The 24,352-nt window shown below is 42.0% G+C and overlaps 2 protein-coding genes across 4 annotated transcripts in view; both read left to right on the top strand.

Annotated features, from left to right (window-relative positions):
- The window catches only part of LOC109902052 (OTU domain-containing protein 7B), a 31,511-nt gene extending 19,647 nt beyond the window's left edge, over positions 1–11,864 (top strand). For both annotated transcript variants that reach the window (XM_031786750.1, XM_031786751.1), the window contains exons 6-12: positions 128–255; positions 356–453; positions 672–799; positions 924–1,073; positions 1,926–2,040; positions 5,820–5,898; positions 6,770–11,864. In XM_031786750.1, the coding sequence (XP_031642610.1) occupies positions 128–255; positions 356–453; positions 672–799; positions 924–1,073; positions 1,926–2,040; positions 5,820–5,898; positions 6,770–8,251 (2,180 nt within the window). In that variant the 3' untranslated portion in view covers positions 8,252–11,864. The remainder of the gene's footprint in view (positions 1–127; positions 256–355; positions 454–671; positions 800–923; positions 1,074–1,925; positions 2,041–5,819; positions 5,899–6,769) is intronic.
- Positions 11,865–13,635: 1,771 nt separating this feature from the next.
- LOC109902051 (myotubularin-related protein 11) overlaps positions 13,636–24,352 on the top strand; it is a 33,045-nt gene continuing 22,328 nt past the window's right edge. Inside the window, exons 1-2 of one of the 2 annotated variants that reach the window (XM_031786753.1) lie at positions 13,636–13,684; positions 21,461–21,530. In XM_031786753.1, coding sequence (XP_031642613.1) covers positions 21,467–21,530 — 64 coding nt within the window. In that variant the 5' untranslated portion in view covers positions 13,636–13,684; positions 21,461–21,466. The other variant, XM_031786752.1, reaches the window with a different exon arrangement.

A 24,352-nucleotide genomic window follows, 5' to 3' on the forward strand; every position in this document is an offset into this window, starting at 1 on the left:
TTTAGGCTAATTAAGAACAGAACTCCCACATCAAGCAACTTGCCTTGAGTAAGGTTAGGATGTAACCACTTGTTTTCCTTTCTTTGAGATGGTGGTGTTTATACTATGTGTCTGTACGGTCTTGCAGGTATGTGGGGCTTTCATGACCGCGACCTGATGCTGCGGAAGTCTCTATATGCACTGATGGACCACGGCCAGGAGAGGGAGTCGCTGAGACGCAGGTGGAGGTGGCAGCAGACCATGCAGAATAAAGAGGTGGGGAATTCACTAGGATGGATCCATGTGAAACTTAGTCCAAGGGATTGTTTACAGTCCAAACTTCCATTTCAGTGTATTGAAGTGTGTGTGTCCACAGTCTGGTCTGGTGTACACAGAGGAGGAGTGGCAGAAGGAGTGGAATGAGCTGCTAAAACTGGCCTCCAGTGAACCTAGGATACACTATGGCAGCAATGGGTAAGACCTGTCTTGGACATCTCTCACACGCATTATTTATGTTAAGTATGTATACTATTATATTAAGTTTGAGGCATACCACATGAAGTTACGGCCCTTCATGAGCCTCTGTTTTGGAACGAAGACTTAAGATCGTGAGAGGAAAATGTTAGATAGTGGCTACCTATGTCACTTCCTGGGTGTTTCCTGATCTGACCCCGTTTGTTTCCAATGTGCAGGACGGAGTCATCAGAGGAGCCTGTGTACGAGAGTCTGGAGGAGTTCCATGTGTTCGTCCTGGCCCATGTCCTGAGGAGGCCCATAGTAGTGGTGGCAGACACCATGCTCAGGGACTCTGGAGGAGAGGGTAGGAAGATACATTTTGATATTACCAATTGGCTGCCTTACATCATAAGCTGTGCTTTATGAACTTTAGTGTTGTAGTAGATTGTGATGTTTTATGCTAAACGGTATTCTCCTTCCCTTACCAGCTTTTGCCCCCATCCCATTCGGAGGGATCTATCTGCCTCTGGAGGTTCCAGCTGCCAAGTGCCATCGCTCGCCCTTAGTACTGGCGTACGACCAGGCCCACTTCTCTGCCCTCGTCTCCATGGAGCAGAAGGGCGGATCCAAAGAGCAAGGTAATGTTACGCATCCATCAGCAGCCTACTACAACACGCCAACACGTCTCGTAGTGAAGTGGGCCACTTGAATAGACTACACCTCACCAAAGTGGAAATTAGAGGAACTGCACATCAATCATAGTCCCAAAATTGACTAACGTGTAAAACATTTTTTTATTATTTTTGGACGTCAATATTTTTCTAAAATGAAAAAGTCTGAGATTAGGGCTACCTGTGACATCTCTGATGTTTCCTTTGAAATATTTGAAGGTTCGGTTTTGTAATTCCCTTGACTGACAGTGTTTGTTCGTAAAATAACACTTCAGACGTTCCAACTGAAGAGTAGCATTCTGATCTCACATCAGTCAAACACTGACGCTAAAGTTGGCTAGCTTGCTAGCTACTTCCAGACACAAATGAGAGAATACCTTCCTCTGACCATTTTACTCACCTAGAAGAGCTGGTTATACTGTTCTCTTATCGAGAGAGGTTTGTGACTAAATGTCATACTGGCAACAACTGGCTAAATGTATTTTTATTTTTACAGAAACATGTCAACTGGGTGTATGTCATTTGTAAATTATTCAAATATTCTGCATTCTGGGACTCTTAAACCAGAGTACTAATTGGAGTAGATTGCCAGTGTTTATGAATTTACCCCATGACCAACATCAAAGTACGCCTCCAAGACACGAATCTTGTCTTTTCAGTTGTATTTTCTGAATGAGGCATAGGAAAACCCGAGGTGAAATTGGGTCCCCCTTACAGTCCCTCTTTAATTAGTACTTTGCATCAGTTGAATGAAAATTGCAGGATGAAAGAATGCCTTTAATTTTACTTTGATCATTTTTGCTCCCTCTCCCCCCACAGTTGTGATCCCTCTTACTGACTCAGAACACAAAATGCTGCCTGTACACTTTGCAGTGGACCCTGGGAAGGACTGGGAATGGGGCAAGGATGACACAGACAATGTCATGTTGGCAAGGTATGACTTGAATCATTACACTTCGAATTGGTTCTGCATTACCCCCTCCAAAAACACACACAGTCACTATGTCCTCATAGGACCTAGTGTCTGTGGGTAGGGATTGACCCCTGCACCAGATTAGACAAATGCTTGTCGGTGAGAGTGAGATTAGGACTAAATGCCTTCTATGATTGGAACAAGGGGAATACAGAAATAGCCTGAAATAAAAATAGCTGGATATTTATTCCATTGGATTAAGATTTGCTGTTTCAACTGGAATGGTGTACAAGAATAACTTAAATGGAATTAATACAGTGCCTTCAGAAAGTATTCACTCCCCTTGATTTTTCCCCACATTTTGTAGTTACAGTCTGAATTTAAAATGGATTGAATTGAGGTTTTGTCTCTGGCCTACACACAATACCCCAGTCCTATAAGTCCATGCTAGGTAAAGCTCCGCCTTATCTCAGTTCACTGGTCACGATGGCAACACCCATCCGTAGCACGCGCTCCAGCAGGTGTATCTCACTGATCATCCCTAAAGCCAACACCTCATTTGGCCGCCTTTCGTTCCAGTACTCTGCTGCCTGTGACTGGAACGAATTGCATAAATCGCTGAAGTTGGAGACTTATCTCCCTCACCAACTTCAAACATCTGCTATCTGAGCAGCTAACCGATCGCTGCAGCTGTACATAGTCTATTGGTAAATAGCCCACCCATTTTCACCTACCTCATCCCCATACTGTTTTTATTTATTTACTTTTCTGCTCTTTTGCACACCAATATCTCTACCTGTACATGACCATCTGATCATTTATCACTCCAGTGTTAATCTGCAAAATTGTAATCATTCGCCTACCTCCTCATGCCTTTTGCACACATTGTATATAGACTCCCCCTTTTTTTTCTACTGTGTTATTGACTTGTTAATTGTTTACTCCATGTGTAACTCTGTTGTCTGTTCACACTGCTATGCTTTATCTTGGCCAGGTCGCAGTTGTAAATGAGAACTTGTTCTCAACTAGCCTACCTGGTTAAAAAAAGGTGAAATAAAAAAATAAAATTAAAATAATGTCAAAGAGGAATGATTGTTTTAGACATTTTTAATAATTAATGAAAAGCTTAAATTGAGCCAGTAAGTATTCAATCCCTTTGTTATGGTAAGCCTAAATAAGTTCAGGAGTAAAAATGTGCAAAAGTTGCAATAATAGTGTTTACATGATTTTTGAATGACTACCTCAGTACCCCACACATACAATTATCTGTAAGGTCTCTAAGTCGAGCAGTGAATTTCAAACACAGATTCAACCACAAAGATCAGGGAGGTTTTCCAATGCCTCCCAAAGAAAGCACCTAATGGTAGATACATAAAAAAAATAAAAAAAATAGGCAGACATTGAATGCCCCTTTGAGCATGGTGATGCTATTAATTACCCTTCGGACGGTGTATCAATACACCCAGTGACTAAGATACACGCGGCCTTCCTAACTCTGTTGCCGGAGAAGAAGTAAACTGCTCAGGGATTTCACTATGAGGCCAATGGTGACTTTAAAACAGTTAAAGTTTAATGGCTGTGATAGAACTTCGGACAGTAGTGATAGAACTCCCCAATAGTGCTGAGCGATTGGTGCTTTTGAGGTCGTTTTGGTTTGATTATTTAAAAAATAATCATGTTTTTCAGTTTCGGTTATTTGGGTTGAATGCTGTAACACAGAATAAAACAATGAATGAGTCCCATGATGGTAGTGACTGTCCATTACTGCTTAATTTATTAACCATAATTTATTCACATTACTTTCAAAATTTCAGTTGTGCATATTACATTTGTTTTATGGCTTTATTTCATTCCAAGTCCTCTCTGTAGAGCTGCTGCCTAAGTGGTCAGACAAAAATACTTTAAAAAAATAAATATATATATATATATTTTTAATGTTCTCCAAAGTAAATAAGGCATACTTTTATGACTGCTTTTTACTGTATTTTCAGGTAGAGATGACTAGCAAAGCAACTGCTGCTTTCTATGTCCCCTCACGATCAAGCATTCTTGTCTCTTCTGTAGCAGGCATAAAAGAAACACAGACCGACAAGTAGATGTGCAATGGTTTATGGTCATTGTAATCCATTTAGAGGCGAAAGAAACTCACCTATTTAGGCGAGGTGCTGGCTAAGGGAATAGAACACTTGAAAAATTAAAGGAGAGCCCCAGACTCTAGGAGCTCAAATGCAATAATTTAATAACCTAAAATCCAACATTTCGACAGACAAGCGGTCTTGATCAGGGTGTAATGACAAACACTGCGGGGTGACTAGTTTATTTAGTGTCAAAGAACACACAGGTGTGTTAATTACCACATTTTAAGCACCAAAATATTTGTCTGCTGGAAACTTCAGCTCACTACTACATCGCACAGTTCTGGCTGGATCGGATTTATCTCTAGAGAAACTGCAATGTGTGCGTTGAGCTCACAGGAGGATGAAAAAATGTATTTCAAATAATTGAACCAACATTGGTCAATTAGTTATTTAAAAAAAAAAAAATTATAATAACTTTCATACAATTTCTCAGCACTACTCCCCTATACTAAACTAAATGGCAGAGTGAAAAGAAGGATGCCTGTACAGAATAAAAATATAGAATAAAATATCCCAAAACATGCATGCTGTTTGCAGTAAGGCACTAAAGTAAAACTGTGAAGAAATGAACTTTGTCTTTAATTCGAAGCACTATGTTTGGGGCGACTCATCACAACACATCACTGAGTACCACGTCATATTTTCAAGCATGGTGGTGGCTGCATCCTGTTATGGGTATGCTTGTCATCGGCAAGGACTTGAGTTTTTTAGGATAAAAAATAAATGGAATTGAGCTAAGCACAGGCAAAATCCTAGAGGGAAACCTGCTTCAGTTTGCTTTCCAACAGACACTGGGAGACAAATTCACCTTTTAGCAGGACAATAACCTAAAACACAAGGCCAAATATACACTGGAGTTACTTACCAAGATTACATTGAATGTTCCTGAGTGGCCTGGTTACAGTTTTGACTTAAATAGGCTTGAATATATATGGCAAGTCTTGAAAAGGGCTGTCTATCAATGATCAACAACCAATTTGACAGTTTGAAGAATACAATCTATTATTGAACAATCCAGGTGTGCAAGGCTCTTAGATACCTACCCAGAAAGACTCATGGATGTAATCTCTGCCAAGGATAATTCTAACATGTACTGACTCGGGTGTGAATACTTATTTCTGTATTTCATTTTCAATAAATTAGCAAACATTTCTAAAAACTTGTGGTATACCGTTATGAGGTATTGTGTGTAGATGGGTGAGATTATTTAATCCATTTTGAATTCAGGCTGAAACACAACAAAATGTGGAATAAGTCAAAGGGTATGAATACTTTCTGAAGTTTGTCTGAAAATGGATTATAGAAACATGGGGTCGTTAGTATTTCAGCTCTGCACAATTATGCATTCATGTTGGCTACATATCTGACACGGTATACTATTTCTGCATTATGAAAGGTTACATAGTTTCAGCTGAGCCATTTGGGGCTCAAGACTTGAACAGATGCCACGCCATTAGCCTAGTTTGAATAACCGACATGTTACCAGACATCACTTATGTAGCCTAGTTCTTATTTTCCTTTCTCTAAATGATGCATGTAATATTCTGGGAAGCAGCCTTTTTCTCTAAATGTTTCACCCAACATGGTGTTACTGTTAGGGGCATGACGAGGCGATTTCACCCCCCCTGTTTGAACTTTGACCTGTCTGTCTTCTTCCCTCAGTGTGACCCTGTCCCTGGAGGCAAAGCTCCAGCTGCTACACAGCTACATGACGGTCACCTGGCTGCCCCTGCCCTGTGAGGTATCTTTTGTGTTCTCATTCACTAACGGAGAATCCTAACTCTTAACACATTTCCCTCAGTCATGCATTGATGTCAATCGGATCATATTGTAACAATGGCATACCTGAACCCCCCCCCCCCACCCCCAAATAGTTTCTGAATGTGAAGCTTAGATCATATGCTACCTACCTGGTTACGTTTTTAGCATGTTCTAATGGTTGATTAAATTGAAAACAGATTTGAAAGCTATTAAATGTAGACAAGCTATTTACAGTGTTTACATAACTGTGTGGGTTTCTGTTATTATGTGGGTTGTAAAATTTCTGTTTTGATCTAGACGGTAGTCATTTCCCCTCTGCTTCACAAATCCCATGTGAAAACAAACCACGGATAAAATGACGTCACACTAAATGGTTTGAGTGGCCTTTTTGTGCATTCCAATCTAATGCCGGGGAGTTAGAAAGGAATCTCAACCTCATGGCAATTTCACCGTTAACCTCTAGTGAGAAGTAGCAATAGAAGGATCGCTGTTGAAGATCTGTGAGGTTTTCTAGGCCTTTCCAATAAAAATGAGGATGTTGGAGTTACCTTTAGCTCTTCGGTTGTCATGGTTATGGGGCTTGGCAGAGAGGACCGTTTTTATAGCTGTCCATTGTGTAAACTAGAGTGACGTCTTCATTGTAGGTCACACCCTCTCTAATTATTGCATACATTTTCCAATAGAATTTATAGAAATGGAAAAGAAGCTTTCTGAACTGAGTCATCTGTACCTCTCACTCCTGCTCTTAATCTCTCTGTTGCTCTCTGCGTCACTCACACCTGCTCCCTGTTTCTTTTTTAAATTCAATTTCTCTTCCCTATAATTCATCATCGGTGTATCTGTTCTTTCAGCAGGCACCTTTGGCCCAGCCCGAGTCCCCCACCGCCTCTGCAGGAGAGGACACCCGCACCCCTCCCGACTCAGGAGAATCTGACAAGGAGTCTGTCAGCAGCAGCTCCAACGGCAACGGTGAGGCAATGACGACAGCAGGGGCGGCCAGCGCAGGTGGTGTGTCGACCAAGAACAGCTCCTCCTCCTCCAGCTCGTCCAGTAACAGCTCGGCAACGTTGACGACTGGTACGGGGGCAAAGGAGAAGACCAAGAAGGAGAAAGACAAAGACAAGAAGAGGGCTGACTCTGTGGCCAATAAGCTGGGCAGCTTCGGCAAGAGCCTGGGCAGCAAGCTGAAAAAGAACGTGGGCGGGCTGATGACGGGGAAGAATGCAGGAGGAGGCGGAGCCAAGCAGGAGGGCACAGAGAAGAAAAATTCGCTGAGGGGGCGGAAAGGCAGCAAGGACAGCTCGCCTTCGGCCCACGCCTCCGAGGACTCTGGGAAGGGCTCGCCGTCGTCGGGCAGCGAGCGTCAGAATGGCACGGGTGGCGGAAGCAGAGAGTGTGACCCATATAAGTACAGTGCCGACGTGAAGGCGAGCCTGGGCATCCTGCGGGCGGCCATGCAGGGCGAGAGGAAGTTCATCTTTGCTGGCCTGCTCACCACCAGCAACCGCCAGCCCTTCCAGGAGGAGATGATCCAGCGCTACCTGTCTGACGCTGAGGAGCGCTTCCGGGTAGAGCAGGAGCAGCAGCGGAGAGAGGCAGAGCGGAAAGGAAGCACCAACGGCATGCAGCAGCCCAAGAAGGAGGTAACGATGGGTACAGAGGTGGGCTACCGCACGTATGAACCGAAAGAAGAGCCGGCTGAGAGCTCACCGCCCACATTCAACCACCTCAAGTCGTCTTCGTTCAGCCCCTCGCTCTACTCTGGCGTGGTGCCCATCCCCCGGCCAACCTTCATGGATCAGCCGCCCTCCCCGGCCCCCGTCCCTCTTACTCAGCACCCACACATGCATGGCTACATGGAGACGCGGCGCCAGCTTGCAGGTGGCTCCCCAGCCTCGTCTTATCCCGGTCTGCCTTCCTACGCCACCCTCCCCCGCCACTGCCCCATAGCGCAGGGCCCCCCTCACCCCCAGTACCACCCCCCACAGGCACCGGTACCCCTCAGCCCCTTTCGCCTCATCCCCTCTTCTTTTGCACCCTCGTACCTCCCCGAGCACGACCCTCCAGACTACCCCACCTCAGAGCCTGTAGGCGGGGGCTATACTAACGGATTCCGGGAAGTGCGCTCCGGCCTGGATGTTCCTCGCAGCGGGCCTCTCCCGGTCAGGCACTACTCCCTGGGCAGCGCAGGAGGCCTGTCCAGCCTCCAGTCCAGCCGCTGCCGGACGCCCAGCTGCAACTACTACGGACACCCTGAGACGGGCAACTACTGCTCTTGCTGCTACCGAGAGGAGCTGAAGAGGGAAACGGAGCCGGCCATCCACAGGTTCTGAATGAACGGACGGACAGACTGACCAGAACTGGCTTTGTGGCCACCAACCACAAGGGAACTGATGGATGAGGTTTCCTGCTATAGGATGATACAGAGCCTGGCCCTCTCATCGCATCACTTCCTTCTCTAAAGGCAACACTGTGTGTGGAGAGCGTCCTGGACAGGATCGGTACAGTGACTGGAGAGAAGGTGGCTGGCGGCTGCTGCGGCGGGCGTTAGACAATAGGACTGTGCACTTCTCTTACATTTGCTGTGGCTCTTATGCAGGCTGTGTGTGTGTGTGAGTGAGAACTTCAGGCTCTCCTCCGCTTTGTCCCCTTGTCACCTCGCAACTGTCTCCTCCTGGTGGAGAGAATGTATACGGCAGGCGATACACGCACTCTTACATCCACATTACACACACACAAACTAACACTGCACAAGCACAACCTGAAACTTCTTGATTATCACTCCTCTATATGTGGAGACGCCCTGTAAATTGGTGGTATTTTAACATACGAATCAGCCCTTTGATGTCTTGTTAGTCTTTTCAACCAGAGGGTTAGAGATGTATGCAGACGGACTAGCCTAGGGCATTACTGATACCGGATGCATGTATGACTTGGGAATGAACGGAGCTCTTTCCTGATGAGTAGTTGGGTTTCTTTTCTCTTGTAATGCAAATTGAAACTACAGTATTATGTTACAGTGGTGGCTGTTCTGTGGGCTGCATTGGTGCTGCTAACGTTCCAGAATGCAACAGACCTCTATACAAGTTAATCTCAAAATATAAACAGGCAAACAGATAGCCCTATCCACCCTTAAGATGCCTTTTATGGCCAAGTAATCATCCAATCTAAATTCACCATTGTGTCCAAACCATATTTTGTCCAGATGTCAGTCAAGTACATTTTAAAACTTCTACCATTTTTAGATATCTCCCAGTATCAATTATAGAACAAACATGGCAGAGTACTGTGGTAGATATTCCGAATGACTAATATACAGTATTTAATAAGATTGCTAGAATCTTACTGTTCTCTGACTTGTTTTCGTCATTTTATATCCATGAAAATGAGGCATTTCAATAATATGCTGGTACATTTAGGGTCATCCAACACTACTAAACCGGCATTCAAAACACAAACTCCCCTCGCAATTTCAGCCCGACCTCAAGGTAATCAGTATATGCTAAACTGGTAAACGTTCACATTTTGGTTGAAAATGACACTGTCCATTGTAACATTGTCCACTTACATTGTAACTGTCAATTAGTCTCTGCTTCTCTTGTGGCTGAGAAAGGTAACAGGTATTTTCTGGAATCTCGTCCATAGGGCTGTGTTACTTTGGTCTAAATATTCATGTAACTTTTTGTGAAAACCTACTTATGGCAAACCCCAAATTCCTGACATGGACGATTCAAAACAAGTTGGATTGTTTAACCCAACTCCCCTTCAAGTCCTATTGAGGGCATTGTGTTGATTCCAAACAAGTGACTGACCCCTGTCGCTTAACCTCTTTCTGCACAAATTCAAGCACTTTCCTAATGTCTGTAGACATTTTGTTACCGTTTTGAAGGTATCTGACTGTTATGTTGTCCTTAGGTCATGTCAGAACTGTAGACACTGCCACCTCTACTTGCGGGAGGGCAGATGCATGGGCAAGAACCCCTTCTCTAAGGATTCAGTTACCATGGGAACAGCTTTTTGGTGCCAGTGTTGTGGTTTAACTCTATTTCCTTGTTGCCTTTTTCAGTCTCTTGTCCTTGTGGCATTACAGTCTTGTTTGTATGTTTTACAAAATGTGCATCAGGTGTACACTATTTGTTTTTGCTGCAGTTTCTCTTCTGGAATTTTTGTACCCTACTCAGTGTAAAGCCCCTGTTTTAATTGTTTTCATTTTGCATCCAGACATGGAGTCCTTGTTCGTAGTTCATAAAGCGATTTAGAGATCAAATGTTTAAAAATATATATATAAATAATAATTCTGGAGATTGGAACATATCACATTTTTTAGATACCGTTTAGATATGTTACTCTCAATGATTTGCAGATTAGGAATTGATTGTTTTTCTCATCACCAATGTATTAACACTTTCTCACCCAAGCCGTGTTATTACCAATGAGCCATGTAGACTCATGAGGAAGACCAATCTTCCTGACTTGATAAACAGCCGTTCAGTCTTTTCACTTGAAGCACAATGGTGTGAGAATATCTGTATGCAATTCACTGCCTTGCCCAATGGATGGCGCTCTTGTATTTGTGTTCACTGTTCCTGGAAGTTTCCATGCCCTACTTAACCAAAAATACAAAAGAGAACAATTTTCAAGGGTACTAAGATTTGAGTTAATTTCCAAAAATACAATTTGCCAAGGGTATGAGGGACTGTATGAAGTAATGTTTGTCTTCTGAGAGAGTTCAAACATGCGGATCAAAATAGTCATCCTTCAAGGGATGCTCCATGACTTCGAGGTGGCATGTTCTTCTTGAATGGGAACCAACCATTCCCCACAATACCATTATGCTATATCCAAAACAATATTTCTCTGTGTGTGTGTGCTTACGCTGTATGAAACCTTTTTGCAACAAAAAAATTGCAGCTCATAAGGCACAAACAAGGGGTCATCTTTAATGGAAAGATGGATAACTAAGAAATGTGTGTGTGTGTGCTTTCTCTCAATGTAATAATATTAGCTTACATCATCAACTCAATTTTTTTTAAAGAATTGGATGGCTTACAGACAACATCTTGAACATTTCACTTATAGACTGCAAACATTTTTGTATAAAAAAAACAAATGACAGCGAGGTTGTATATGTTGGAAGTTATTTTTGTAAACCCAAAGTTTTACAAAGTTTTTAAAGATAATCTATATTGACGGATGCTAAAATGAGTGGAATATAAGCTTGTAATAGCCTGGGTTTATGGAGGAGTCAGTATTCACCAGAATGGACAGTTTGGCTGTCAAGGTTGATCACAAAAGAGCCTCCTAAACTCAAAGGTTTCTCATTAGCAAACTAGTATCCTCATTGCTGACCTGACGATATGATTTGAGAATATATATTTATAGTAAGAATTTTTTTTTTTTTCAGAAGTTTCCTTTTGGAATGTTTAGTTGAGGAACTTGTGTCAAGCAGACTGGCTTTTATTTGTTTGTTTTTATTTGAATTTTACTTGTGTATTTTTTTCACCACCAATCCATGCAATGCTAACACATTACGGTAATGATTCAATACTTGATTGTTGGTGTTTTCAACCTATGCTCTTGCTGCAATCCCTCTCTAGGAATTAGATGGCTTAGAATTTGTTTTACAAAGTAACTGACCCATTATTTTTATATTGTACATTTTGTACATTTTCTCATTTCTATGGGACAAAATAGTCATCAGCAACATGAACATGGGATACTGTAGTTGCATGGGACTGGAACTGTTGCATGTAAATTACTATCCATTTAACCAAATTTGTGCATTATTTTGAGCTGATTTGGGCTGTCCTGGTTTAAAAATATATATATTTTCTCTTTTCATGTTTGGAGAGGAGAGGCTGTGACAGTGCAATCTGGATGGAAAGAACATCTGATTTATTTTTATTTTTTTTGCACTGTTTGAATAAACTCTCATTTGTATTTCAACAACATGGTGGCAATCCAAATGTTTTTCTCCGTTTCTGACTGGGGGGGGTTACAAATGTATGGTAGGTATTCCAGAGATGTATTGAAAAGGGATTGTCTGTTTTTCAATGTACTCATTGGATATACAATGTTGGATGAAGGGTGAGAATTGGTATTATCTTGATCTAAGGATGATGTAATTGTGACACCATTGATTTGAAATCTCTCGTGGCCAGACTACTTAAACATAAATGGTACCGTAGTCCAGTACATTTATCGACCATCTGACCAAATGACACCAGATTTGAGTTCTGGGTTAACTGCGATTTACATCGATTCTAACAATGTGTACATCGATTCATCTACACCTGATGCCAGCCAGTACATATAAATGTTCAAAACTATTATATTGTCCAATTATCAATTGTGTTGAAACACTCAAGTCTCTCTCTCGCTTGTTTGATTAAACCACAAAAGCTGTTTTATGTATTAGAAACAACTTGTTACAGCATTACACATTAGTAGTAACTTTCACCCAGATGATGCAGCCGACAGTGTCTGAAGCTGTTCTATGTATTAGAGAAATTGGAGACCCTTATGTAATATTGAATAGGGTCCCATGTGGTAGAACGAGGCTTGGATTTATAGTTCGTTCACCAGGACACGGTCTCCCCACCTGGCTGTTAGGAGGGACAGACTGTACTTTATCCATTTTAGAATTTCTATTTGCTCATCAAAAGGAATTTCTTCAATACATTCCCGCTGGAATATTCTTCCAATAGCATCTGTCTGCATTACTGCAGTACTACCTTTCTACATTGTCAGTTCAGATGACAGTGCAGCCGTACCTCAGACGCTCATCATTTACCAAAGGATCAACTGCAGGTACTGTATCACTCATATTCATCACTGGCCTGTGTTAAGACTAATGCCTACAAATGGGTGCCTTTTTTAGGGCTTGTATCTTGTAGGTAGTTTACTACTGGTAATATTATTTAGAATTTTAATTGTACATTTTTTTGCTTCTGTGCTCTTTAAGCCTAGTCGTCCTCATGGCATTTTCTTGTTTACATCGTTGCTTCCATTCTCGTTTGAAATTCTCAAGGTAGGCGAGAAGTTGAATACTTAATGAGTCATTTTACAGTATACTACAAATGCAACATCCAATTCATTCTGCCTTAGTAACACGGGTATAATGATTTACAACTATTTTATAAGCATGTATGATCCTGTAAAATGTTATAGGGCTGTTGATGTTAAGTATCTGTATTGAAGTTAACGATGGGACTACACGATCACATTTTTATTTCTGTACCCAGGCTGTTTCTATACTTCTAAATTCAGTGAATCAGCTTGTCAATTACAAATTACTTAATGTAGCATTGGAGGCAAAACACTTGTATTTAGAAATATATGTGCATCTGTGTATAGGCCTGTATTCAACAACCTATATTAAATGGCCCATTTGAACCATCTCCATTTCTATAAAACTAGGCCTACTTCAAAAGCTCTACATACTGTCTGTCTTACCTTTCCTAAATTCAAAATGTCATAGCACAGTGTTCTTCATAGTCCTGAAGAACTGAACTGCTTTAGTCCCAGTGCTGTGACACTTCATTCAACTAACCAAGACCTTGATTACCTGAATAAGGTGGCTTAATTTGCAGGACTATTATTGAAGTACAATCTACTGGTGAAAAATTGGGATCCTATTAGATGCTTTTTACACTGCTGGCCCTTTAAGAGGCTGTACTTGCACTTTATTTTTTTCACTGGTGTGTCATTTTAACTATGGCGAGGGAATCAACAAATGGAAATGAGAGGAATGGGTACAAGCAGAGGTAAACATTTCTTACACAATCCAGTGACTAACAACTATAGGCAAATATTCCTGACGGGCGGTACATTTATGTGGGGCGTGCACTACACAGTAGCCTACATACATGGATTCGTTCGGCAATGATAACCGTGAAAGGAACGACATTTAGTTTTTAATTCACAGAGACCACCTCTGTTCTCAACCGGTGATGCAGGGTCTCGCTGTCATTCGAAGAAAGTGGACCGTTTCTTAAGGTCTAAGGTCTATTTTCTATATTTCGAGAGAGTTGAGTGTTGGACGTCAAAATGTTAACGGGATCCAAAACCACGTTCAAAGTGAGACAGATGGTTCCAGATATAAAGGTAGGCTTTCGACTCAATGTTTTAATATTATGTTGGATTTGTTTCGTGTTCTGGAAGGTAGCTTGCCGTGGGTCAACTTTAGATACCAATGAGAATAATGAACTGAAATACTTTGTTCCATCGTCGGACTAAATAAACAGATGTAGATTCCACCTAGATATCTTGCTGTGTTCAGAATGGTTAGTTACAATGTGTCCAACTAATTCGACAATGTCTCGAATTCTATGAAACATTGTAAGACGTATGTATTACTTGTGGAAACTAATGGTTTGATAACCTACATTCCACAGACAGAAGACTGAAGGCCTTTTATTCTTATTGTCTGGGACAAACCAAAAGCATCCAAAAGAAGCTGTCCATCGTAGCATTCTTAGTTTTATGCACTAGGTTTCTGTATGGCAAAGAGACAGCCAGCACATGTGCACCGATTAATTTTGCCTGCTTGGATTCTATTAATTATTATCCATACCAAATAATGGTATGTGCTATGAATGCCCATATGGTTAATACGGGTTTAGAGAGAAAATAATTTGAGCTGATGGACTAAACAAACGTTTAAACCCTACAGACAGTGTACAGTTGCATTCTGTACAGTATTATATGAGATTAATGAAATGTGGGAATATAAATTGACTACGACAAGTGGGATTAGTCAACATATTCAAGCCCTTGGATCATTATGCATATAGTGATGCCTGTTTTCTTAAATAACTCCTAACTACTCTTCAGCAGCACCTCTTGATTCTAAACTTGGGTGGCCAGGAAGCAATCATACAGGAAGCTGCTACCATCACACACTTTATCACTGAAAAAAAAAATATATATATAATATATACCTACATACATACAGTGCCTTGCGAAAGTATTCGGCCCCCTTGAACTTTGCGACCTTTTGCCACATTTCAGGCTTCAAACATAAAGATATAAAACTGTATTTTTTTGTGAAGAATCAACAAGTGGGACACAATCATGAAGTGGAACGACATTTATTGGATATTTCTAACTTTTTTAACAAATCAAAAATTGAAAAATTGGGCGTGCAAAATTATTCAGCCCCTTTTACATTCAGTGCAGCAAACTCTCTCCAGAAGTTCAGTGAGGATCTCTGAATGATCCAATGTTGACCTAAATGACTAATGATGATAAATAGAATCCACCTGTGTGTAATCAAGTCTCCGTATAAATGCACCTGCACTGTGATAGTCTCAGAGGTCTGTTAAAAGCGCAGAGAGCATCATGAAGAACAAGGAACACACCAGGCAGGTCCGAGATACTGTTGTGAAGAAGTTTAAAGCCGGATTTGGATACAAAAAGTTTTCCCAAGCTTTAAACATCCCAAGGAGCACTGTGCAAGCGATAATATTGAAATGGAAGGAGTATCAGACCACTGCAAATCTACCAAGACCTGGCCGTCCCTCTAAACTTTCAGCTCATACAAGGAGAAGACTGATCAGAGATGCAGCCAAGAGGCCCATGATCACTCTGGATGAACTGCAGAGATCTACAGCTGAGGTGGGAGACTCTGTCCATAGGACAACAATCAGTCGTATATTGCACAAATCTGGCCTTTATGGAAGAGTGGCAAGAAGAAAGCCAATTCTTAAAGATATCCATAAAAAGTGTTGTTTAAAGTTTGCCACAAGCCACCTGGGAGACACACCAAACATGTGGAAGAAGGTGCTCTGGTCAGATGAAACCAAAATTGAACTTTTTGGCAACAATGCAAAACGTTATGTTTGGCGTAAAAGCAACACAGCTCATCACCCTGAACACACCATCCCCACTGTCAAACATGGTGTTGGCAGCATCATGGTTTGGGCCTGCTTTTCTTCAGCAGGGACAGGGAAGATGGTTAAAATTGATGGGAAGATGGATGGAGCCAAATACAGGACCATTCTGGAAGAGAACCTGATGGAGTCTGCAAAAGACCTGAGACTGGGACGGAGATTTGTCTTCCAACAAGACAATGATCCAAATCATAAAGCAAAATCTACAATGGAATGGTTCAAAAATAAACATATCCAGGTGTTAGAATAGCCAAGTCAAAGTCCAGACCTGAATCCAATCGAGAATCTGTGGAAAGAACTGAAAACTGCTGTTCACAAATGCTCTCCATCCAACCTCACTGAGCTCGAGCTGTTTTGCAAGGAGGAATGGGAACAAATTTCAGTCTCTCGATGTGCAAAACTGATAGAGACATACCCCAAGCGACTTACAGCTGTAATCGCAGCAAAAGGTGGCGCTACAAAGTATTAACTTAAGGGGGCTGAATAATTTTGCACGCCCAATTTTTCAGTTTTTGATTTGTTAAAAAAGTTAGAAATATCCAATAAATGTCGTTCCACTTCATGATTGTGTCCCACTTGTTGTTGATTCTTCACAAAAAATACAGTTTTATATCTTTATGTTTGAAGCCTGAAATGTGGCAAAAGGTCGCAAAGTTCAAGGGGGCCGAATACTTTCGCAAGGCACTGTGTGTATATATATATATATCATTTATTTTGAACCTCAGAGAGACCTGTGGTTTCTTAACATTCAGGTTTATTTCTGAGATCCTTCATCATGTGTTGTGGCCTTGGATTTTTTGTTGTTGCACAGGACACATTGTGGTGGAGCTCTGGATGGGTCTGTCTGCACAGGTCTACACTGTTGATGCCTTTAAGTCTGTTATACCACCACAAAGAGATCAACCTTTTACTTACAGTATGTCAGTGAACATGATTTGTCACGCCCGTCTTTGGGAAAAGTATTTTGTAAAGGCAACAGCCATGCAGATTTACAGAGATTTGGACATCATTGCGTGGAAGACTGTCTGTGTGAACACATTCGGGGCGAGGGACATGTCTATAAGCACAATACAATTAAAACCAATCTAAATTGAAGAACCTTGGTGAAAATTGGTAGACTGATTTATTACAGTGATGGTCATAGCCTAGATATTTCTTTAGAATTTTATGCTGGTGTGCTCGTGCGCTCTGTGCTGCTTAGCTCTTCCTCCATGGTTATTTTGAGAAGCCGCAGGGGGAAACGATAACAGATGCCTCAACTCCACCCTCAAGCATTGCTGCTCACATGTGGAGTGGGGGTGATTAGCGCAACATCTGACTGTTGCCATGGCAACGGCAGCCTGAGGAGCAGGAGTTCTTGGATATAAGTGCCTAACAGAAATAGCAGTTTCTTTTAGCCATCTTGGAAATAAACGTTTGCAATGTGGCTGCAGATTAACATATGGTGATGTCCTGAATATTATACACCTATACACTCTGGTTTCACTTCCACTAAAGTTTTGAGGTTTAGAAACGCACTGAATAGGAATGAGTTGACACTGGATCTGAAACCTTTGTCGTGTACATTTTGTATTTAAGAAGTAGGCTACAGTTGGTCCCAATACTGAACCAAATTACATTTTTGTAATAATTGTTGTAACTCTTGTGTATGTAGGCTATCTACAGTAATACCAAATTAGTTACCATTGAGATATGACATAAGGTTAAGCAAAGTCCTGCCATCCATTTCACATCACATGCAAACTGGTTGGGTTATAAGGAGGTTTGCATGTTACTGTTCATAATTACAGTCCAGGCTTGTTGTTTTCACCCACTCTCTTTCCCCTCCCTTGAGTTGTTCACATGCTGGCTCCTCAGCTAGCTAGAATCTGGAAGCAGTCAGTCAGTCAACCACATAACACAATGCAAGTGCCACAGTAGTGAAAATGTCAGAGGGCTCAGCTCTATTCAGAGTGGCTGGAGATCCATGAGGGCTCATAAAAGAGAGCCAAAATGGTATTCACACACCCAGTCCCATAGGGCCAAGGCCTCCGATCCTGAAACAAGCTATGGAACTGGCGGTGCTTCCCATGCGGAAACTGAACAAAACAATGCCGTCTGTCATTAGTAAACAAGATGTATGCTTGTTTTCAAGGATTTATTGATTGTACATTGGGTGATTATTAACCAATACTGCTATCCCGAGGGAAGCGTGAAACAAGGATGGTAGCCTGTTTCTGTCCATTTCAAGTGGAAACACCCAATGTGGGAGTTGTATGTTTATGTGTTGCTGGAGTCACAAATGTTTGTTAAACAAGAAGCACATTTAAAACACGAGTTATTGAAACCTGTCCTGTTATTACAGTCTACAAATTGACATACTTAAGCTATGAACTGACACATGCACAACCAGTGACAAATAGAAGCTTGAAATACATACCGCCACACACACCCTCTGACACACACGTGCCCCACACACACCCTCTGATTGAACTTTGAACCCTCCTTACACAGCGAGTGCATCATTGAGTATACAACCAATTTCCTTCAGACTAGATGATACGGAGTTTAATTTAGAGGGATATAGAAGAAGATTAGAATGCAAAATGTCTCACCATGAACAGCAACTCATTTGGACTATCATTAAGGGCAGTTAATGAGTGTTTGTTGCAGACCAAGTCTGTGCTGAGGTCGTTATAATGATTTAAGGCCAAGACGCCATAGGCATTACTATAAATAGTCCCTCTACCTTCATTTATATGGAGAGTAGTGGGCACATTCGATTCCATAGGGAGAGTTATAGTAATGCTTCTGCAGACTGTAGAGTAAGCTAGTGGTTCAAAGCTGCATTTTAAGCAGGGCAAGTGGGTAATGGTATATGAATTTACGATTCATTAAAACATTCATATTTTCTCCTGTATGTTTAAATCACTTTCCTTCCTTGTCTTTTGTACATTCCGAGGTGGAATTCTCAGTAGTCTATTCCAGTGTGGGATCTCTTTCATTGTTTTGTCGTTGGGGTTTTGTTCTCTCGGTATAATAAAGTGTGTGATGTGACTATTTATGTTGTAGGAAATGTATTACACTGTCGTAGACGCTCCTTGAATGCAAAAGAAACTAGGCAGCATTAAAGCAAAGCCACGGCTCACGGCTAGACAGAAACGGTTTTGGGTTTCAGGACAACTTTTGTCTGGTTTATGTTTCAGGAGTTGCTCCAAATGGGGCAAGAGGTAAAACACTTCAAAGCGTGTCCATGTTTAGAGAAAAGACCCAACATCCTTGTTTACATTTTTTAGAGCCCCTACGGCAATGCCACAAACCTGCTTATTGATGTGAGGAAAAGAACAATACCACATAAACCGCCAGGCTAACCTCCCACTACAGCAGCACCACATGTTAAAACAGTGTGTTTTAATGATCTAACTAGTAAAAATCTAACTACCTGAGCTACACACAGGCCCCTTGTTGGCGAGGGACGTTGTTCAAACCTACAGTTTGAGGTTTATGTGGTGTTAGACTGCCACTTTCCTTCCACCAGTAAGTTTGGTCTATTTCAGGGCAGAGGAGGTATGTTCTCCTCTGCAGAAGAAGTCTGCCCGCAGTGGCAAGGGGAAGCCATGAGCAATGGAAACTGCAATGGGCCTTGGCTGCACTCCCTGAGGAGAAAGGGAAGGAGGGCAGGAGGGAGGGAAAGAGTGATCGAGTAGTACACACGCAAAAGCCAGATACTTCAGGGAGAGTCAAGGAGTGAATCATCAGCAGAAACAGAGCCTGGACATGTGGTTATTCATTTTTGGGGGTGAATTGGATTTAGGACTCTAATTTGGGATTTTTCCTCTCCCTCACCGATTTAGGGTTCCAGTAATTTTCGTCTAGACAGATTCACCTTGCCCTTCTCTCCTATCTGATCTACCTGCTGACTTGTTCTACCTTTGTCTAGTGGAGTTACTCTTCATGTTATGACACATTTTGTTGTAGTTTATTTGATGGGCTTTCACTCTATTCTTCCTCAGCCTCCAATGTAGTTTTAGCTGGTGGAGCAGTTTGGAGCATTTCTGCTGTTGGAATCCAAATATGTTGACTGAACTTCGGAAAATAACACAATCCCAAGGCACAGAAACAGAGTTTGTTAATATTGATAACTCTAAATATCAAAATAAGTTCAGAAAAAGAGCAAGCAATGCAGCTGTGGGTGTTTGAGTTATAAATGGGGAATTGGTGCTGAAACAATGGAAAAACAAATTAGTTGAAAAGCCAGAAGAAAACAAAAATTAACAATGGTCTGCTGGCGAGCAGAAACCAAGAACATTGTAAAGTTTTAGTGTTCTCCCTTGTAATTTAAAAACTGGCTTGTTTATCCACCATTCCCTTCTGCTAACTCAGGTCTTGGGTGGAGGATTGAGTCAATAAAATTGGTGGAACAATAACCCTGTCCAGGATGTCTTGGTGTGACCCAGGACTTCATCTTCTGTTTTGAGAAAGTCAGGACTGTTTGCCCATTTTTTAGGTTTTTGTTAGGGGGGTTGGCAGTTTGTGGTTGGGGTTTCTCTCACACTAACTGCTGTGGCAAGAATTTAAAAGCTGTGTGATTTGATGATGGGAAAGAAGCTGAAAACCAATACTACTATTATTCAGATGTGCAAGTTCTGTTATTGTTGACAAGTTCCTTAAGCTCCATATTCTCTAGCATTTTCAGCCACTCGAGTATTCTGCTAACATTAGCATGAGGCTAGCATATTATGCTAGCATTATGCTAGCATCATGCTAATGTTAGCAGAGTGCTCTTGAGCTTAGGCCGCTGTTGATATGGTCAGTTGGGCATATGCATTTCACAGACAAGACAAACAGCTATGCTATGAATGAGTGGGACTTACAACCTGTTTAAGGAGCAAAAGGTTATCTTTGTTTAATGTTCTCATGAGGTTTTAGCCACTGTCAATCTAAAGGAAACCAGAAGTGTGTCATATGTTCTCATTAGCATGTTAGCACACAGTTCACTTCACCTCTACATTGTGTGTGTCACAAGAGTTATAGTAGCCTAAGAGTATTTGTCACACATTATAGTAAGTTGTTTTTAGTTTGCAAGCCAAGAAATATGCGACTAAACTGGAGCAAAAATGTAACGTGTTTGTGAACATTGGCCTTGTAGGCAGTGAAGAATTGCTGAGTGAGTAGTCAGTACCAGATTCATTGTATACTTTATAGCAATTTCCATGTCTCTATACTGGACTGCCAGAGTGGTCATTACCAGAACAAACAGTTCCTTTTTCAATGCCTAGGCCTATGTCTTGTGCATTGTGTGATTTCTACCCTATGTAAATGGTCTTCTGTGGTGGGTGGGAGCTCAGGCTAAATGGGCCCATATGTGCTAGCAGCTAGCCAGTAGTCCGGTAATAGCAACCTGCGGTTCTATGGGATTGGATTATGTCGCTAGCAGAACAGCCTGGAGTACTTTGAGACCGCATCAAATCATACAGTACAGAGCAAAACAACTAATAAAACATGGAAACTGAGAGTCATCATGGAGCATTGTGGGATTGGCTATGGTTTTGGGGAATGTGGTCAATAAGAAAATCTTGAGTTGAAGCAAAATCAATTAGTGTTTGTTCTCTTATTATTTTTGACGGGATGCAGTAATAACACCAGGCCTGTTCTCTGTTCCCTCTGCAGGAGAGGATGCTGAGTCACAGTGGTGTCAACGCACGGGGGAGAGATATGTTTGGACTACGCTGCTTACCAGGTAAGACCCAGACTGAAGAGCACTGATGAATATGAGGCTAGTTCCATGTGACAAATACAGTAGCCATACGTGTATCATAACATGTGGGTCTGAAAACACAGCGTCAGCCACATCTCTTTAGGCAAGTCCATCTTTTGAAACTGCACCCATCTGTATCTCTGTTTTCTTACTAAATCCTAGTGCTAAGCTACTGTAATGTAGCCTCTGAGAACAGTGTGTCAGTGTACTGTGGAGAGAAGTGCTGCAGGCCCCTGCCCCTGTTCATAATCTCAGTTTCAGCAGCACGCCGCATCAGGAGCTTTCCAACTGGAATGTTGGCAGGCCAGGGCCCCTCCAGAGCCAAGCTAATCTCTAACGATTCATATCAGCAGTTATTCACAGCACCTCTGTGGGAGCAGTGTGTGTGTTTCCTTGTCCCTTTTCACTTTCAGCTCTCACTTCCACCTTGTAGCGCTGACCTAGACACACCCCTCCTCCCTCACTTCCCACTTCATTCACTTTTTCTGTCTGATTCAGAAACTGTTTTTGTCTCATTCTTTCCAGACTCTCCCAGTCTGTCTGAGGGTCACTGTGGACCCATTCTGAGTTGTTTTTGTTATCGTGTGACTGTGAAATTCTGTCCGTCTGTCTTTCTCTCTCTCCGGCTCTCACATCCCTTTCTCTGACCAATTTTCTGTGTCCTGCCATGGCAGATTTGAAACACATCTGGTCATGGAAATCTGCCTCACATTAAGGCAGAAAGGATTCATCCCGAATTGGAAACACTGTCATAGTTTCTGCGAAGGAATTCTCTCATGTTGGAAACTGACTTTCAGCTCTGAAAAATGTGCTACACACACTTTCACAGATGCACCACACAAGGTAATGGGGAATCTGTGGAAGCAAACTGGGTGAAAGGGCTCACGTTGCAGCATCCCAAAGACACACAGACAGTCGGAAAAGTCCCAGGCCTCAGTGTACTGTATACTATACAACCCTGCGTTCCATTCATCACATTCTCAGATAACATTCGGACACAGGACAGGGGAAACCAGAGCGGGCTCCAGGGGGTGAATGGGTCAGGGCAGCACAAACAGCTATGGGTGGAAAGATAGATAGATCGTGTAACTTTTGAATATGAAGGGCCTACTGTAGATCCACAGACAAAGCCAAGTGGACAAGACCCTCAGAGCATAACCACAATCCCCTGATCCATGCGCTTATGTTACACTGAATTTGGTTTGGTGTCAATCATTTGGACTGTCACTGCTGGCCTTGCTGAGTGACAAGAGAACAGCAGGTCAATATCTCTGAAGAATATACAATTGTATGCTTTATGAGCTCAATTTGGATAGCACACTACCTAAAGAAGTAGTGAAGAGCTCTGTGCATTCCGTGTGTGTGCATATGTATGTTTTCCTACATTATCACAACCACAATGTCTTGACAGGTCACCAGAATGTCTTGACAGGTCACCACAATGTCTTGACAGGTCACCACAATGTCTTGACAGGTCACCACAATGTCTTGACAGGTCACCACAATGTCTTGACAAGGTAGGAAAACAAGAAACATTTTGAAAAGTCAGGACTTCATGTCCGGATTTTGTTAAAATTATATTTTAGGCTTACTTATTAGGTTTGGGGTAAAAGTTAGGGTTATATTTAGGTTTAGGGGTAGGCAAAATAGGATTTTTGAATGGGAATACATTTCTATTGCCCAAAAAGTCCTGTAAATTTATGAAAACAAAGCTGTGTGTGTTGTTTCATCAGACATTTCATGACACCGCTCTGGTAAACCTTTTGTCTTATTCTCTCCCATTGGTTAACAGAGGGCCAGAAACGTCTCCTCTGCACGCACATAGGAACAAAATGGAGAACAAACGTGGTTGGAAACAAATGAAATTGAAAATGGAGCATTTGGTTCATATCACATTCAGCTGTGTTCTCTCTGGCCGATTTCTCAGGTTGTTCAATCCACTGGCAGAACACCAATGGACAAAGAGAAATATAGCCACAATGGGGACTTTCCAGAGTTTATGTGTGTTTGTTTGAAAGTGTATGTGTTTGTCTGAGTGCATATGTGAGTACATGTGTTTTTGTGTGCGAGGGAGGGTTAGAATAAGAGAGAGACAAAGGCACTTGAGCTTTGTGTGTGTGTGGGGCCTGCACTCTGTTGGACGAAAGTAAAACTGTTTAAACTGTTAAATTACCAGTGTCATCTTATAAACAGTGTCACTGTATACAGAGTATTGAGTGACTCAATCCTCAGCTTCCCATGTTTTAGGAATGTAAACCACCTGCAGACTCTCCAGTCCAGAAGAGTCAAACCAGAAGCAGACACTTCCTGCCCCCTCTCTCATGTCTGTGAGCCACAATGCCTAAGAAATGTCTTCAGCACTGTTGCACCCAGGGAGCCATTAAAAGGAGCACGCAAATCCCACTGAGCCTGATTGGCCACAGAGTAACAGGCAATCCTAGAAACAAGGGCTCATTTGTGTTTAAAACCTAAAGTGTCCGTAGGGCGCCTGGTTCAAGAGTTTAATTCGTAGCTATATGTCTGGGACTTTAGAAAGGGAATACTTGTGTTGAGGGTTTGTGACTTTTATCCGGCGTCATAAGACCGAAGTCGGCGTAAACATAGCCTAATCACAGTGCCTTGCTTGATTCCAGTCCTCAGCTCACACACCCCAAAGATCTTGTGGCTTTGCTGAGGGACCCTTTGAAGATTTCTTTGTAGTTTTTGCCAGGCTTTGGTGTTAATCTTGTGCAATGGGCAAAGTATTGGAGTGTTAGCTGTGAAGACCTTGATTACAGCCACACTTCCCTTTCTCATAGGATAAA

The sequence above is a fragment of the Oncorhynchus kisutch genome, linkage group LG13, assembly GCF_002021735.2.
Source record: "Oncorhynchus kisutch isolate 150728-3 linkage group LG13, Okis_V2, whole genome shotgun sequence".
NCBI classification, from domain to species: domain Eukaryota; kingdom Metazoa; phylum Chordata; class Actinopteri; order Salmoniformes; family Salmonidae; genus Oncorhynchus; species Oncorhynchus kisutch.